We start from the raw sequence: 16,506 nt of genomic DNA, 5'->3' as shown, positions 1-16,506 counted from the left end.
AAATATGGAATTCAAATGGTTTCTGACTGTAAACTGTCCGATTTAGGCATTGGAATTTATGTGAATCCCTTAGTCAGATCAACGCCTTAGGATGTCCTCTGAATAAGGACGTGTCTTTTCCTGTTCTTCCTTTCGGAAGAACCATTCTACTCCAAGAGCTTATCTTGCCAAACCTTGATCCTCTAGATCCTCTTCTTGCTCAGCATTTGATCACTTGATTCGCAGTCCTGTTCCACTTAATCTGTGGTCCTCTTTGACCCCATCAAGTCCCTCTTGCCTACTATCCCTGATCTACTAAGACTTTCTTACCTAGTATCCTACTAAAACTTTCTTTTGTCTAACCTCCAATTAAGACTTTTCTTTTCTTAACCTCCAGCTAGGACTTTCTCTGCCGTGCTACCTGCACACTTGGTTGACTTCGTTAGATCACAAACAATCTTAATTTTGAACCTTTATCATCATCAGAATTTAAGTTCGATTTTTTGGTGCTCACTGCACCAACACTCACATGAGAGCAATCTAGGGTACTACCAAAAACCTTAAACATAAACTGGGTTACAGGGATGGTTATCTTGAAATCAGAGTTGCTATTGACGACTATTAGAACTAGCTATGCTTTACTCTCTATTCTATTTTTCACTAACATCCAAATGCAGTCTATATAATGATGTTATTTTTTTGTTGATAAAAACGTCAGACAGCCCTTATTACTGGTTAGCAGATGTTCAAATACCCATATTGTTGTTTCTGTGTAATTATCATTCACATAGGATTCCATTGCCTACAGCTCCAGTGCCCAGTTAGGTTAAAATTCCAATTGACTGAAGAGTGAATTTCTTTTTATATAACTAACACATAAAGAATCACAGCTGAATGCTACCACTACAACCGGATCGGTTAATTTCCCATCCTAGATGCTACCAAAATCATAAGAAATCATAGTATTTAGATGGCATCCATTAATTAGATCTCATAGAATTTGATTCTTTCTCTATATTCTCACATGTCATGGCTAGTTTTCGTATGCTAATGCTGATCATTAAAGGAAATGCTATCATCAAAGCATCATTGCCACTTTTCCCTCAATGCCATTCCTGAATTTTGTGGACTCAATAGTCTGTTCGACACTAGTGGGTTTGATTTGTTTTTCGCTTGTATGATATGACTGTAAGAATTTTCTGGTTTATTTGTCACTTGTATGATTATACGAGTGTTCTTGTCTATGTACATTGGCAAAATACCAAAATTAGCTTAGAGAATTTGTACGTGAATATTTTACCCCTAATTATTTCACAAATCAGCACCTGTCAACACAGTTCAAATTTTACGCCTTGAAAAGATACAGTTAGTTGAGGTGGCGTAATGGTCATCTGGTTGGTATAATACACCTGATCAGATTAGTGGATCCTTGTTGGATTGTGAATAATGTCGTTGGTGCTTTATGCTAAATTCTAATACCAATTGTACTTTATGCTACAAAAAAAAAAACTTGATTGCTTGTGCCAGATCATACATATCGCTGGTGCTTGAGCTCTTTATGTTTTACCACATCAATTACCATATTACTTAACAATCAAAGGTCATGGCTTGGGATGCAAACCTTGTTGCTCCACACAAACGGATGGGAAATGCAGCAGTTAGCATTGAATCTTTCTGCAACGGTAAGTGCTACATTTTGAAAGAAATTTATCCTGGTTATAATTGTATGGCTATACACTTAAAACAGGATCTTTCTGCAGTAATCTAATGGAATAACTTTCTTATTCTAGGCAATCTGCATGAGGTGGAAGTGGATTTAGAAGGGATTGGTGGTGGTGGAAAGATATATCTAGAGGCAAGTGCTTTTATTTATCTTCTCTAAAGTTCTTGTTAGGTTGACCTTTATCTGAAATTCTATTATTATTATTATTTGCTTTCTGTAAGTTCTACTTTTCAAGTTATTCTTCAGTAGAATAAATGTTGACAATTGGTTTTGGAAAACTATTTTTTCTGGTCCTTTTTTGATTTCCATGTCTGTCTCCATGAATGCTTTTTAAAAAACCTATTGCATCATTACTACCTTTTTAGATTTACTATATGCTAATTATCTCTTTCTTCACTAGAGAGTCCTGATATTTTCTGGTTCTCATGGAAAAACAGCATCATCAGATATTTCAAATGACAGGAATTTGACTATGTTGTTGTTATGTGGTTACTAAACGTTTGACTTGATTACTTCATCTCTCAACTTTTGAAATGTCATGGCCTAGGGGTGTGCTTCCACATGTCAGGAGAAACCCCTCTTAGTGACAACTGCTGAGTAACAACAATTGAACCACGAGAAGGAAATAACACATGATAGCTTGACATGAAGCATTTGTAAACAAGCATTTTATTCATTCTTTCAAACAAAGGATTCAAGTTCCAAATCCAAACATGTACATCTTGAGTACGGGAAGTAAATGTTATAAGGAATGCATCAACTATGGAACAATAAAGTAAATCGAGCTGTAAATGCAAGAAGAAATGCACTGTGGGAAAAATAAATATTTGGTAAAAGAAGTTTTCAACACATCTAGATATTTCTGAGCAACTTTAACTCATTGAAAATGACAAGGATAACTACTAGCTGTCGTCTTGCAAAACTAGAGGGCAAAAACAAACACAAAGTAAGCACTATATTATGTGAGTAAAGAAGTAGGTAAATAGAAGAGAAGTGCATGGATTAGAATCAATGGAATTTTCCTACTAGCATTTATATGCACACAGTAAATCTCTCGGCACATTGTTGATGTAATTTTTTTTTTGTAGCGCATTGTTGCATGTAATCTTTTTCATTAAAAATACAACAACAATGTCTTTATCCGACTAAGTGGAGTTGGTTATATGAATCCTCCTACGTCACTGGGTTCTATCCTCTACCATATCTTTTTCTATATTTAAATGAATTTTATTTTGTTTATCAATGTTAATTAAGTCTTCTTTGATCTATTTTTTTCTCGATTAATGTATGTATTTATCATGGTATCATTTCGCCTAATTGGGATATTTATGGGTCGTCTAAATATATATCTATACCATCTCAAACTCATCTCTCAGAGTTTTCCCCTCAATAGGTGTCACCCAATTAAACTTTCTAGAAAAAGAGCCAAATCAAGATGCTGATGAGCTTTATCTTTAAAAATGATTGAATTGACACTTGTTTGTATGTCTTAAGAGAGTGATTAAAGTATTTAATTTGGTAAAAGGGAAACCTTCATTGCTAATTGCTACTTTTATTTATGATGGCATACTGAATGTTCAGTAAAGGTAGTGGGTTGGTAGGGGATCCTTTAGGAGGCTTGATTAAAGGATCGTTGATCTTAGAGTTGAGTCACTAAGTGTGGTAAGAATTATACTAGATATATGGTTAGTGTCATAAATGTTTTTTAAAGGTGGTGAGTTGTTAGGGGTTCTTTAGGAGGCTTGATGAAAGGATGATCTATTTCAAGAGATGGGTCAGTAGATGCGGTAAGGGTTTTACTAGATGTATCTGTAATGTCATATTGTATGTTTTTTAAAGGGATTGATATTCAAGCCAATTCTCCTTAATCTCGGTTCATTTAGTATTTTTAGTATTTTTCAGGACACGTGCAACTTGCATCTGTATGTCTCAAATATCTCACAGTAATGGTGGTGTTTTATTTCATCATGTCAATATGATAAGTCAGGATGTCTATAAATTAAATAATATCATAATCTAAATTGTGATGGAGAGTATGATGGATGAATTTATTCTTCTGGTCTATATGATAAATGATGAACAAACAAAGGTACAAGTAATGAAGCTATGCACAACTAAAGAAGTTATGTATGTGATGATATTTTTTACAAATATCTGGAGAAAAATTAATCAAATGCAAAAAAATTTAATGAACCAACAAAAAAGTAATATTCAAAAGGAAAACCATGGTAATGGGAGTCAATTCTATGCTGAAGTTTCCATATGGTTTGCAGCTTGATCAGTTGGCAGGGACCTTCTCTCTTAAAGTTTCAATCCCTTGTAGCATATCTAGAGCAATTTTTGGACCAAATCCAAACTAATCTCCACTGCTATGGGGCTTGGACCAGATTGCAAGTTTGCTTTGTACTATATCCTATGAATGACATCTGATTGATCCAGTCTTGGTCTCACTTCGAATGGAAACCACACTAGCTCTTCTGTATCTTCATCACTTCGAATGGAGTCATTATGCATGTTGTGGGGGCTTGACAAGAAGAGTGAACTAGTATCTGTTAGCTTTGATGGTGGATGTGTAGGTGACAGAAGGTGAGAGGGTAATAATATATTAGTAATCAAATTCTTCTTGGTGAAAGAGAATGAGGCAAACGAGAATAAACTAATTAAAATAAACCAAATCATGGCCTAATTTTTAATTTTCTTTTACCTAAAATTATTATTATTATTTATTTTATCATTTCTGGATAATTTAGTCAATTTTCAAGTTTTGGAGACTGTTTTGCTAATATCTATGAATGAAGCCTCCCTGACAATGATGTAGATAATTCAATCAATAATTGTACAAGTTTTCATTTGGGGATTTTTCACATTCATTTTTGTGAGATGCCAATTGAGGCAAGCAGTCATGATTGCTGGTGGAGGGGTATGGACTTATCTTTTGCATCACATTGAGTCTTGTTAGATTGCCGGCTTAAGCACAAAATCCTCACTTATGATACATCAGCATGGGTAGTAAGTGCATGCAAAAAATCATTGGCAAACTCGAGTCTGCTCATTTGAATTCTGAGGTTGATTTCTAAGCAATGATTCATTAATTTCTGAGCCTCTGATTATGCATAGGGGCAGAGTAACAACTTCCATTGCCTAATTCTCTATTTCATGCCTGTAATCTTCATTCCTCATCCAGTTATTTCTAAAAAGATTTTTGATTCCTCATATTTTTATAGAAGAAAAATTTGTTCATAACTTCACCAAGTATCCAGAACCTATCGGTTATTAGGTTTTTGGATTTAGATATAATCCATATCTTTGCTCCAACTTGAGGGGCTCTTTTTTTCTAGACTAAATTAAATTGTTCCTATGGGGCCTGCACCTTATCTTCTCTACTTGTAGAGTTTCTATTCTATAAAGCTAGGCCATATCTTTCACAGTCAGTTCTCATTTGTTATGGGTGTTTCTTGTGGATTATTGATCATCTATTATGTGTAATTTTTAAGGTTATCCAATTAATGACTATTATCAGGTTATTTATAAGAGCTGTGATGATATTGAAAAAGATAAACAATGGTGGAGAATATCTTTTTTGTCAGATATGCTTATGAAAAGCAACTATGGATCTGCACTGAAACTGGCATTCGGTTCTGAGGGTATTAATGTTAGTCAGTTTGTAGACTCTGCCTTTGGGCAATTAAACACATTCAGATATACTTATCTTGAGAAACCTTCCTCATCCAACAGTGATAATGTTGGTTCAGAACACACAGAAACAAATAAGTTTCCTGGTTCATCCACATTTCTACAGCAGGATAGCAGTTCACAATCTTCAGGTGGCTCCATAAATAACTCAAACTTTGAGAAAGAAGTCATCTCTGTTCCTCTCCAAACTGTTGAAGGAAGAGGGTCCTTTGAAAAACAGGATGCTAGATCTGATCCACCAGATGAGTATTTCTGGAAAACTTTTGCAGATAATATTAATCAGATTGTTTGCCAGAAGCTAGGCTTTTCACTTCCTGAGATTAAGCTTTGGGATGGATTTGATATGTTAAACAAGGTCAGCATACAATTGCGCACAATTGCAGAAAAAGAGTACGTAGAGTCTGGATTAGCAACACCTGAAGAAGTGGAGGATGATGAGAAAAAGAATGACCAACCATCTATAACTAATGGTTCCAAGTATTTAGTTTTGGACATAACTAAAATATCAAAAGATGTACTAAGTCAAACAGAGACAATATTTGGTGCATTAATGATCCTCACTGCCGTACTCTCTAAACAAAGGAAGGATCTACTGTCATTACTTGATAGTAGCAATGTTAATAATAAAGACATCTCCACGACTGATGATGAAAATGTGGAAGATTTTCAAAATGAAACAGGAAATGTAGCTTCAGAAACATTTGCATTGGGAATACAAAAAGCTGACGAGATGAGGGAACTTTTTTCATGTGCTGAAAGTGCTATGGAAGCCTGGGCAATGCTTGCCACTTCATTAGGACGTAATAGTTTGATTAAATCTGACTTTGAGAAGATCTGCTTTCTCGATAATCCCTCCACCGATACACAGGTGCATTTGCAACTGCATATTGATATCATCTACTTATTCAAATACAATTTCAGATGGAAATGGATAGTAAATGTATCTTATTTTTGTGGATAAATATTAATAAACAAGGATTTGTAGGTGGCCATATGGCGTGATTCATTGCGGAAAAGATTAGTTGTTGCCTTCAGGGGTACTGAGCAAGTATGTTGTTTTATTAAGTGATGAAATCTCCATTGTTTTCTCTTGCTAGATGGTTTTTGATGTTGACAAGTACTATGGAACTTGCATGTGATATTGTGTTATTTGTTAGTCAAAATGGAAGGATCTACGAACCGACCTAATGCTACTTCCTGTTGGGTAAGAGCTTAAAATATTCTTAGTTTTCTATTTCTATATATAGAAGTGTAATTCTTGTGTAGGTTCTGACGGAGTTTTTACATAATTCTGATGACTTATAGAATAGTTTCTTTATTAATTGTTCATATATTACCCTAAAAACTCTGATGTAGACATACACATTTTCTTTAGTATCACTTTTTTTTTTCCAGATTTGGGAAGTAAATCACATATAATAATGTTTACGTTTGATTTTCTTTCTTAATGCTCCATGATTCAATACATGTAAGATACTAAAGAAAGAAATGGAAATAATGCTATTGATTCCTTTAAACCAAGGATACTGCCACTAGAATTCTCTATATTGCAATTTAATTTAAATCAAAGGATTTGAGGTGATTTAAAATTAAAGGTTAATAAATTTGTTCATATTAGCTATATTAGACGTTTGAGCTTTGATAGAGAGAAGTTATGAATAATTGTTACATGATTTAGTGCTCTGATTTTCCATTTTCCATTTTCCAAAAATCATATAGGCTCAACCCTGAGAGGCTGAGTGGTGACTTTAAGCAAGAAGTTCAGGTAATCGCGTAAGTTGAATCTTTTAAATTTATGCTAGTCTTATATCAATCTATGAAATATGTTTATTCTATTTGTTTTAAAATCATTTAAGTTTTTTTTTCTTTTCAATTTATCAGGTTCATAGTGGTTTTCTCAGTGCTTATGATTCCGTGAAGAATAGGATAATGATGCTTATTAAGCTCTCTATTGGTTCTGAGTAAGTCATTCTTTTTTGCAAGTATTATAGTATTAGTTAAAAAAGATCAATTTTGTAGAGTGCTAGCAAATATGCAGGTTTACTTTTAATGGTTCTTTTTTATTTCTGTTCAATATACTTGCATTTTAGTGATTTAATTTCAGTAGATCTATTGTTCAAGGTCATTGTAATCTCAAAGACAAACATAACTACCTAATTTATTAGTTATTGTTTTGAACCCTTCTCTGTAATAAATATGGTTAATCTATTCATAAAAGTTTCAGTTTTCTATATATGTGAAAAAGAGGATTAATCAAGAAGGTTGTAATCTGTAATTGAAATTTGGAATATACATATTCTGTATATGTATGTGTGATTTATTTGTTCATAGTCATTGTAATCTCCAAGGCAAACATAAATACCTAATTCTATATGTGTCAGAGAGATCTATTTATCGTTCATGGTCATTTTAATCTCCAAGGCAAACTTTGTAACTTCCTAAAATAAAAAGAAAAGAAAGGAGGTGCCAAGGATTGAACCTTGGACCTTAAGTGGCAAGCCTAGGAGAAACATGAGTTAGCCACAAGTTCTAGCAAGAATATCTTAATAGAGGCATAAGGGAAAATGTATTTAAGAGTAATGGGACATGGGAGACATCGCCCCCCATTCATTTACTATGAAGAAAGGAGTTACAAATACAAATTTGTAACCTCCTTTTCTCTTTACTTCTCTTCCTCACCGAAGCTTCATGAATTTGTTTTGAGGTTTTCTTCATCATGAAGGCATTACAAGCAAGTGAAGAGGCATATGTGCTTTATTACAAGAGTTAATGGGAAATTAATGGAAGAGTTATCAAGTTGATTTGTAACTCTTCACTTCACTCCCTTTATAAAGCCTCTTCCCTCACCAAATCTTGATTGGCTCTCCTCAACGAAAACATCTTTCTCTCCCTCTCTTTGCTCCTTGGCCGAGAGCCTTAAGGCTCCTTTCTTCCCCTTGTGGCCGAGAGGTTTGGGAAGGCTTCCACCATCAACCAAGTTTCCAAAGGTAGAGGACCAAGGGGCAAAGGCTAGGAGGCTTTAGGGAGAGTAAGGAGAAGGACCAAGGAGGTCCTAAGTAAAGGTTTACCTTCTCTTGTTAGGGTAAAAGAAATTCTCTAAAGAACCTATGTAAGTTTCCCTCACCTGCAACATAATAGTTTTAACGTTTGTGTGAATGAAGTTCATGTTTTGCACGTATGAAGTTCCTGTTTTGCATGTATGAAGTTCATGTTTCGTTTATTTGTTGTATGGAAAATCATGTGCATAAACATTTATGATGCATTTTGAAAACGTATCATATAATAGTTAAACATAATCATTTTATCATTGGTTGGGGTCCCCGACTTGTACCCATTCATTATTTGCGCACATTCATTCCAAGTCAGTACGAGGTAGCCAAAACTTGACTATTAGGATCCTAGGTCTTCACTTCCGTCCTTGACCTAGGGATCCCTTCCTTGTCATATAAACTCATTTCATTTAAAACCTACACATGTTAAGTTACACCAACCATAGTAAATCTTGCTTGGAACCCAAACCCAGCGAAACCCTAATTGCCTAGGGTTAGCCGATAAACCTTAAACTTTCATACTTCATCATAAACATCATTAACTAGGGTTTGCAACTATGGTTGAGTTTAAAGACTCAACTCTTTCTCCTTTATCATGTTCAGGCCGAAACCTAACCTAGGTTAAGTTGAACCACATAACCTTAATCCATCATGATAAATCATCCATCAATACAAAACAACCTTAGTTAGGTCTAAACATAAATCAAACCCTAACTTCATTTCTCATAATTCATGGATAGCATATCTTTTCATAGTGACTATTCTTTAACATGATATCACTTAGAACATAATCTTAACATGGTATAGAGTCATTGAGCATAACATCATAAAACATTGCACCAAGGCATCGGGTAAAGCTTTATTATATAAACATGCCCACATATACTTCATGGATCATAAGACATCCTCTAAACTTCCTTAATCATTTTAGTTATCATTCATAACATAATCAATCATAGATATCCAAACCTAATCCAACCCAATATATTATTCTTTAAATTTACCGACATTTAAAAATCTATGTAATCCATCCAATGATCGATTGACTCCATAATTTCGATTTCACAGAATGTCGTGTAAATCGATTAAGAGATCAATTAATCTTTTGATCAAGTGATTGTCGTAATCCATGTTCAACCGAAATTACTATTTTCTTCCAGTCAAAACTACTAACATGTTCATATCTATCCATGTTCATCCGAAACTACTAACATGTTCATACATATTTTCCATACAACAAATAAACGAAACATGAACTTCATACATGCAAAACAGGAACTTCATACATGCAAAACATGAACTTCATTCACACAAACGTTAAAACTATTATGTTGCAGGTGAGGGAAACTTACCTAGGTTCTTTAGAGAATTTCTTTTACCCTAACAAGAGAAGGTAAACCTTTACTTAGGACCTCCTTGGTCCTTCTCCTTACTCTCCCTAAAGCCTCCTAGCCTTTGCCCCTTGGTCCTCTACCTTTGGAAACTTGGTTGATGGTGGAAGCCTTCCCAAACCTCTCGGCCACAAGGGGAAGAAAGGAGCCTTAAGGCTCTCGGCCAAGGAGCAAAGAGAGGGAGAGAAAGATGTTTTCGTTGAGGAGAGCCAATCAAGATTTGGTGAAGAGGCTTTATAAAGGGAGTGAAGTGAAGAGTTACAAATCAACTTGATAACTCTTCCATTAATTTCCCATTAACTCTTGTAATAAAGCACATATGCCTCTTCACTTGCTTGTAATGCCTTCATGATGAAGAAAACCTCAAAACAAATTCATGAAGCTTCGGTGAGGAAGAGAAGTAAAGAGAAAAGGAGGTTACAAATTTGTATTTGTAACTCCTTTCTTCATAGTAAATGAATGGGGGGTGATGTCTCCTATGTCCCATTACTCTTAAATACATTTTCCCTTATGCCTCTATTAAGATATTCTTGCTAGAACTTGTGGCTAACTCATGCTTCTCCTAGGCTTGCCACTTAAGGTCCAAGGTTCAATCCTTGGCACCTCCTTTCTTTTCTTTTTATTTTAGGCAAAGCCCACATGAGAATAAGCCCATCAAAGTTATCCATTATATGAGGCCCATTTTTTCTTTTCTTTTTGTCATTGGCTAAGTCCACATAAGGGAGAAGCCCATCTTGAAGTCATTCAACCCATAGAACCCATTAGGATAAATCCTACTAATGGTCCATTAAGGTTTTATCCATTAAAAGCCCATTTAGTATTTAGAGCCCAATTAAGGTTAAGATGAACTCTACTAGGCCTCCATTAGGGATCTACTCCATTAAGAGCCCATATATAAGGCCCATTAGTATTTTATCCTAGATTATTTTCTATAATCTTAGCTATCCTCCATATAATCATGTTCAATATTTATAAAATATTGAAAGGCTTTTGTGGGGCGTTACAATTCCCCCTTCCTTATAAAAAGTTCGTCCTCGAACTTTAAAATAACTCCTGATACTTTCGTTTCATATCATCCCCCACTTTCCTAGGTGGCTATTTTGAACAGTTGACTTTGTCACAGGATCTTCACTAATGGCATCTCTTTGTTCCTTAACCTTTTGACTTCTCGATCTAGTATCAAATAGATCGACTTTCATTTCTTAGGTCCTCTTGAACTTGCAACCTAAATATTAGGGTGGCATATCCATTTCTTTTGTTTCGTATCCCATGAAGAGTGCTCTTAGTCCCTGACTCATAGGGAAGCATCTCTTAGGCATTTCATCCTTCATAGGTCATGCATAACCTAGATATGTCCTAATGACCAGGAAACATAATCATATACCTTAAGCATAACATTTCATCATTCATGAACCACACATAACATAGTTATGTCCTTAGTAGCCATGAATCATAAGCATGCACATCCTAATACCATAAGCATATTTAGGCATGCAGTCCTAGGGTTACCTAGACATAAGGTAGTGACACAAAGGAAACATACTACCATATAGTCTAACTATCCTCATGTTACTAACCCGTATATATATGTATATATATATATATATATATATATATATATATATATATATATCATATATATATATATATATATATATATCATGGCATGGAAGATCATCCTGTTTGGGGGATCATCTTTCTTAACTTAAGTTTCCCTACTAACTTAGGTGAAGATTCTACTCTCACCCATCATGTGTATGATCTACTTCAACTTCCATTAGTATAACAATCCTCATCTTCCTCATGTTATGCTTGTAAATCTTTCTTCCATCTTTATTGATCACATCCGTTCTTACATACTTCAACCTACTCTATTTAGAAGTTAGACAGATCGTTATCGCTTCTACCAAGGCAAACTTCAAAGCGATAGCAAGTAAAAACCTTATCTGCAAAGTCCTGTCATGATCGTCCTGAGGTGGATCAGGAACTATTGGAGAAGGGTTCTCCGGTATCTCATCAGGATCTTCTACAGTCTCTTCTAGGTCCTCATCCGGATCTTCTTCTTCAAGATCCTCATCTGGAACTTCTTCTTCATCATCCTCTTCCAGATTCTGTTCTACCTCCATTTGATCCTCAACCTCCTCAGGATCATCTTCAAAGATTTCCTCAGGGTCCTCTTCTATCTCAGGATCCTCCTCAGACACATATTCCATAATTTCTGGGTCCTCTTCGTTGTCTTCGGAGTCCGATCCAGATTCTCCCAAATCTTCTGGAAACTCATGTTGCAGCAGTTGCCTGCACAACTCTGCATATGCGAGGCGACAATCATACCGACCCCAAATCTCCTGTGCCACTGTCCTTGCGCGCTTGGGCAAAGCACGCATCAGTGTCCCGATTTGGTGGTCGTTTATCACGGGAAACCCCTCCTGTTCAAGCTTCCAGAAAATTCGATTCAATCTTCCCATGATTCCTTGAATTCCAAGAACTGGACTATACTCAACTGTCTCTAGTTCTTCCAACAGCTCCTCTAGTCGCTCATTATAACGAGCCATGTTGTTCCTGAGACATGTGCATCAAGTCAAGTGAAGTACAGTCCTATTCATTCTTGTTACTCCTTCTAATTGCAGGTTAAAAGCATACTCAAGTCATAACATTCTTTATCATATAGAACAGTAAGTAAGGTATGCATAAAATATCTTACTTGGAAGCGGCAGGATGCAGGCTTGATGTGTGTGTAGTGAGATGGCAAACTGCTCTGATACCATTCTGTAACGCCCGCCCTTACGTGGCCTAGACGGACGCTACATTTTTTTTTCTTTCATTCATTGGTTGTTAAATTTTCAATTTTCTATATACCTGAAAAGAAGGATTCAATCAAAGAAGGTTGTAACCTGTATGTGATATATGTATCTCTGAACTATTGTTCACAGTCGTCATAATCTCCAATGAAAACATAATTACATATATATCTGTATGTATATATATATAAACTCACCTGTGTCTGTGTCCCCTAATGGTGAAGCTGTTGCAGCACCATTATACTTTGGTGCGATAAATATGCAGGGAAGTTCTTTAGGAAAAAGAACTCACCTTTAATGGGTAAGGAGATTAGTATGTTGCCAGGATTTTTCATGAGAAACACTCTTGAAATGTCATTCCCTAAACATTTCTTTAGGTAGTGCAGCCATCCCCTCACCATATGTTCAGTGTTAACATTTTTGTGAAGATGCTATGTATTTTTGCTTGCTCGTCATAATATATTTAGTTTGATTGTAGACCCAACACTCATTAGCTAAATCATCTTGCACATTGCAAATGCTAACCTTGTATCATTGGCTGCTCCACTTGATCCAACAATCCCTTCTTTTTTGTTAACCTTGTATCATTGGAATCAAATGCATCCAAATAAAATGCAATAGTGTGTTTGACGAAGTAGCCATGAGCAAGTTTGTTATCTCTATATTTGAATTACAAGGGACAGTTTTTTGATTTAAACATATCTATATTATATATGCTCGCCATTGGTTCACTCTACAGCATGATTAAGCAACTGCAACTCAAGTTGATGCACAGCATGTAACCGAGGTGGAGTATATTCAAAAAGAAAAATGATGAACAATATCTACTCTTTCTCTATGATATCTTGGCGGAGTTGTCATATCAGTGAACTGGTTAATAATTAAATTGTTTTTATTCTTCTTAGATCTAGTAATGGAACTTAGGAAGGTACTTGACCTGCCTCATATTTGCATGATATTCCCTTGCCCCAAGCATATTATTCATAGAATCCATGTAGTAGAGTCAGTAAGTAAAGCTATCGAATGGTATAGGAAGCACCTTAGAATGATATTCAAGGCAGATAACAATAATTGTTCTTCTAAAACAAAGGAATTGAGTATTTTTATTAAAAAATTGCAGTATGTTGTCACTGCCTTATTATTATTATTATTTTTTCTTTGTGACAGGCCAGAAGATGATCTAAGTGTACCCACATGGCAGGTTTATGTTACAGGACACAGTTTAGGTGGTGCACTTGCTACACTGCTTGCTCTCGAGCTTTCATTGAGCCAAATGGCAAAGTTGGTAAACCTTGTTTCAGTATAATTGGAGTATTCACTCCCTACTGATACATTGCTTTCACATTTAAAGTCAACTTATCTTTACCGACTGGTACAATGTGGTTACAAAAGTGGAGACCTGATTAATTTAAAGTTACGTGTCTTCTCTTATCAATTATTTAAAGACTGAATAGATGTAAAAATCCCAAAATTGGAGGGAATGACTTTGATTCTACCTACCTGAGACTTACTTGGATCAGACCATTGTATTCTTCTCTTAATCAACCAATAGAACTACTTTCTTGCTCACCTGGCTGATTCCTAATCAGCGACACCTGACAGTGGCCTTGCTTACCTAAGCCTTTTCCAATTTAGTGTTGCTCAGTAGTTATGTTTTCTTATGGTAATTTGTTTGACAATTCATAATTTTAGTTTGCCTTTTCAATTTCATATTTCTGTTTCTCATGATAATCTTATGAAGCCATAATTTGGCCTACCTTTTTGTGATATGTCCTCATATCCAATTTATATGCATCTTAAATGTTTATTTGTAGGCTTGGCAAAATATCTGTTACTATGTACAACTTTGGTTCTCCTCGAGTTGGTAATAGAAGGTTTGCTGAACTCTATAATAAGGTATGAAATTGGTTGTTACAACTCTAAAGAGAGGTAGATGATGAGATATGTTGTTTGTGCCCTCCGCTTCTACTCACTTGGATTAGTCTGTAGTTATTAATCCCAATATGATTCTACACTACGAAATGAAATTCATCTACTCTTTTTTATGTCCATTATCACTGTAATTGATAATTTATATGGATGCATAAGTACATAATAGCTAATAATAATTGAACTTTATAAGATCTATATCATTAAATATTTTTTACACTCATCAATGATCCCACTGGCCGCAGGCAATAATAAAGATCAAAACACTGACTAATGCCACACTACTAAGCAGTTTCTGGGACATTTAACTTCTGAAATAGGTGCAGAACCTAGAAAATATTTTAACCATATTTTAATTGATGCTTGATCTTTTTTGGTCAAAATATCAAATCATCAAGTAGTGTTGTCCCAACTATTTAAGGTTAGCTACATCAATCTTTATCCTTTGATTGAAAAAATAGGGCTGTGGTTCATGCTCGTAGGTTTTTCAATTCTCAAATGTGTGGTTTTTGTTGTTGAGAAGCGCTAACTATAATTTCGCTAGTAAATTTTTGAAGAGATCCACAGTTTTAACTTTCATGTTCTTTTATAGTTCTGTGAGTACTTCCTCAAGATATCTGTATATGTTTGCGTGTGCAGAAGGTCAAAGATAGTTGGAGAGTTGTGAACCACAGAGACATTATCCCAACAGTGCCTCGTCTTATGGGTTACTGTCATGTTGCACACCCTGTTTATCTTGCAGCTGGAGAGTTGAAGGGATTGGTGAGTAACAGGTTATATGTATGGAAGCCATGCAAGTTTCTTATGCAGCTACTTTCTTTTTAGTCGCTATGCTTTGTTATCGTATAGCCATTTATCAATATAAGTGTCATAATTGTCAAGGCATTTCGTTGTTAAATATTTGTTATTCAAATTTTTAGATTTTGTCTTGTTATAGCTATTAGCAACATAGTACTAAAAACGTTTAACGAAATAAAAACATAGTATTAAAAGCTGAATATGGAGAAATCTTCATTTATGCACATTGTAGCGTTTGTTTTTGGTTATTTTTGTGGATATTGCTTCACTTGTAACATAACTGCATTTTAAACATAACTTGTTTCCATAGGGTTCAATGGCTGGATGTGATTGTTGTAGAAGATCATAAATAATTGAGTCTTGGCTTGCTATTATTGTGTCATAAGCATTTCAATTGTTTAAGTGACTGTTTCTAAGTTTTCACAATTCAGTTCAAGTACACTTTTACAAGGCCAACTAGTCAGGAATGCAAATTCTTTTCTTTAAGATAATGAGTAAACCATAGTAGTTTACCTAGCGTTTTAAATCTCATGTTATACTGAGTGGCACTGGTGGAATTTATCTCGTAGAAAATCAAACTATCCTAATTTAGATGATTCTAATATTCAGCTACAGCTGTTAATATCTTGTATTTATAGCTATTTCCTATAATTAATTATTAATCACGCAATTAGTTTCTTATTAATTAGAATTTTTGTATTTAGCTACTTATTTTAGGTAATACCTCATGTATTTATATCTCTCCTATTCATGAATAAAATCTCTTTTTCCCCTCTCAAAAACCACATGGTATCAGAGCCTAGGTTAACCTAGGACACGCTATTTCTGCCGCCAACGACTGTAGTCCTAATCTGCAGCACCATCTTCCCCTTTGCAATGAGGTTGTCTTTTTCACTGTAGCGACATCGCCCCTTTCTTCTTTTCTTCGTCCGCCTCAGTCTCCATGGCCTATTCTAACCAAACCTCTGACGATTCATCTATCACAAACACTTATGTCTCTTCCAATATACTAAGCAATTCACAAACACCAGCTGACATTGACTAAGTTCTGTACCTTCTTTAGGAGTAGGGGCAGACATTGACGAAGCTCCTTCCCTTTCAAAAACATTCTAAATTGAAATTCCCATACTGCATAATTCTTTCCT

General features: G+C 35.1%; 1 protein-coding gene across 4 annotated transcripts in view; it reads left to right on the top strand.

The window, feature by feature from the left end:
* Positions 1 to 16,506, top strand: part of LOC141814866 (uncharacterized) — a 35,117-nt gene that overhangs the window by 13,657 nt on the left and 4,954 nt on the right. For 2 of the 4 annotated variants that reach the window (XM_074702822.1, XM_074702824.1), the window contains 10 exons: positions 1,580 to 1,661; positions 1,770 to 1,834; positions 5,223 to 6,263; positions 6,381 to 6,443; positions 6,553 to 6,599; positions 7,115 to 7,160; positions 7,277 to 7,356; positions 13,802 to 13,915; positions 14,449 to 14,530; positions 15,203 to 15,325. In XM_074702822.1, the coding sequence (XP_074558923.1) occupies positions 1,580 to 1,661; positions 1,770 to 1,834; positions 5,223 to 6,263; positions 6,381 to 6,443; positions 6,553 to 6,599; positions 7,115 to 7,160; positions 7,277 to 7,356; positions 13,802 to 13,915; positions 14,449 to 14,530; positions 15,203 to 15,325 (1,743 nt within the window). Of the gene's footprint in view, positions 1 to 1,579; positions 1,662 to 1,769; positions 1,835 to 5,222; positions 6,264 to 6,380; positions 6,444 to 6,552; positions 6,600 to 7,114; positions 7,161 to 7,276; positions 7,357 to 13,801; positions 14,048 to 14,448; positions 14,531 to 15,202; positions 15,326 to 16,506 lie in introns of those variants that run through there. The other 2 variants (XM_074702823.1, XR_012600529.1) reach the window with 2 other exon arrangements.

This window comes from Curcuma longa, chromosome 21 (assembly GCF_044706935.1).
Source record: "Curcuma longa cultivar G26 ecotype Majalengka, Jawa Barat chromosome 21, ITB_CL_G26_1.1, whole genome shotgun sequence".
NCBI lineage: Eukaryota > Viridiplantae > Streptophyta > Magnoliopsida > Zingiberales > Zingiberaceae > Curcuma > Curcuma longa.
Note: the sequence above shows the minus strand (reverse complement) of the source record. Positions and strands in the feature narration are given on the sequence as shown.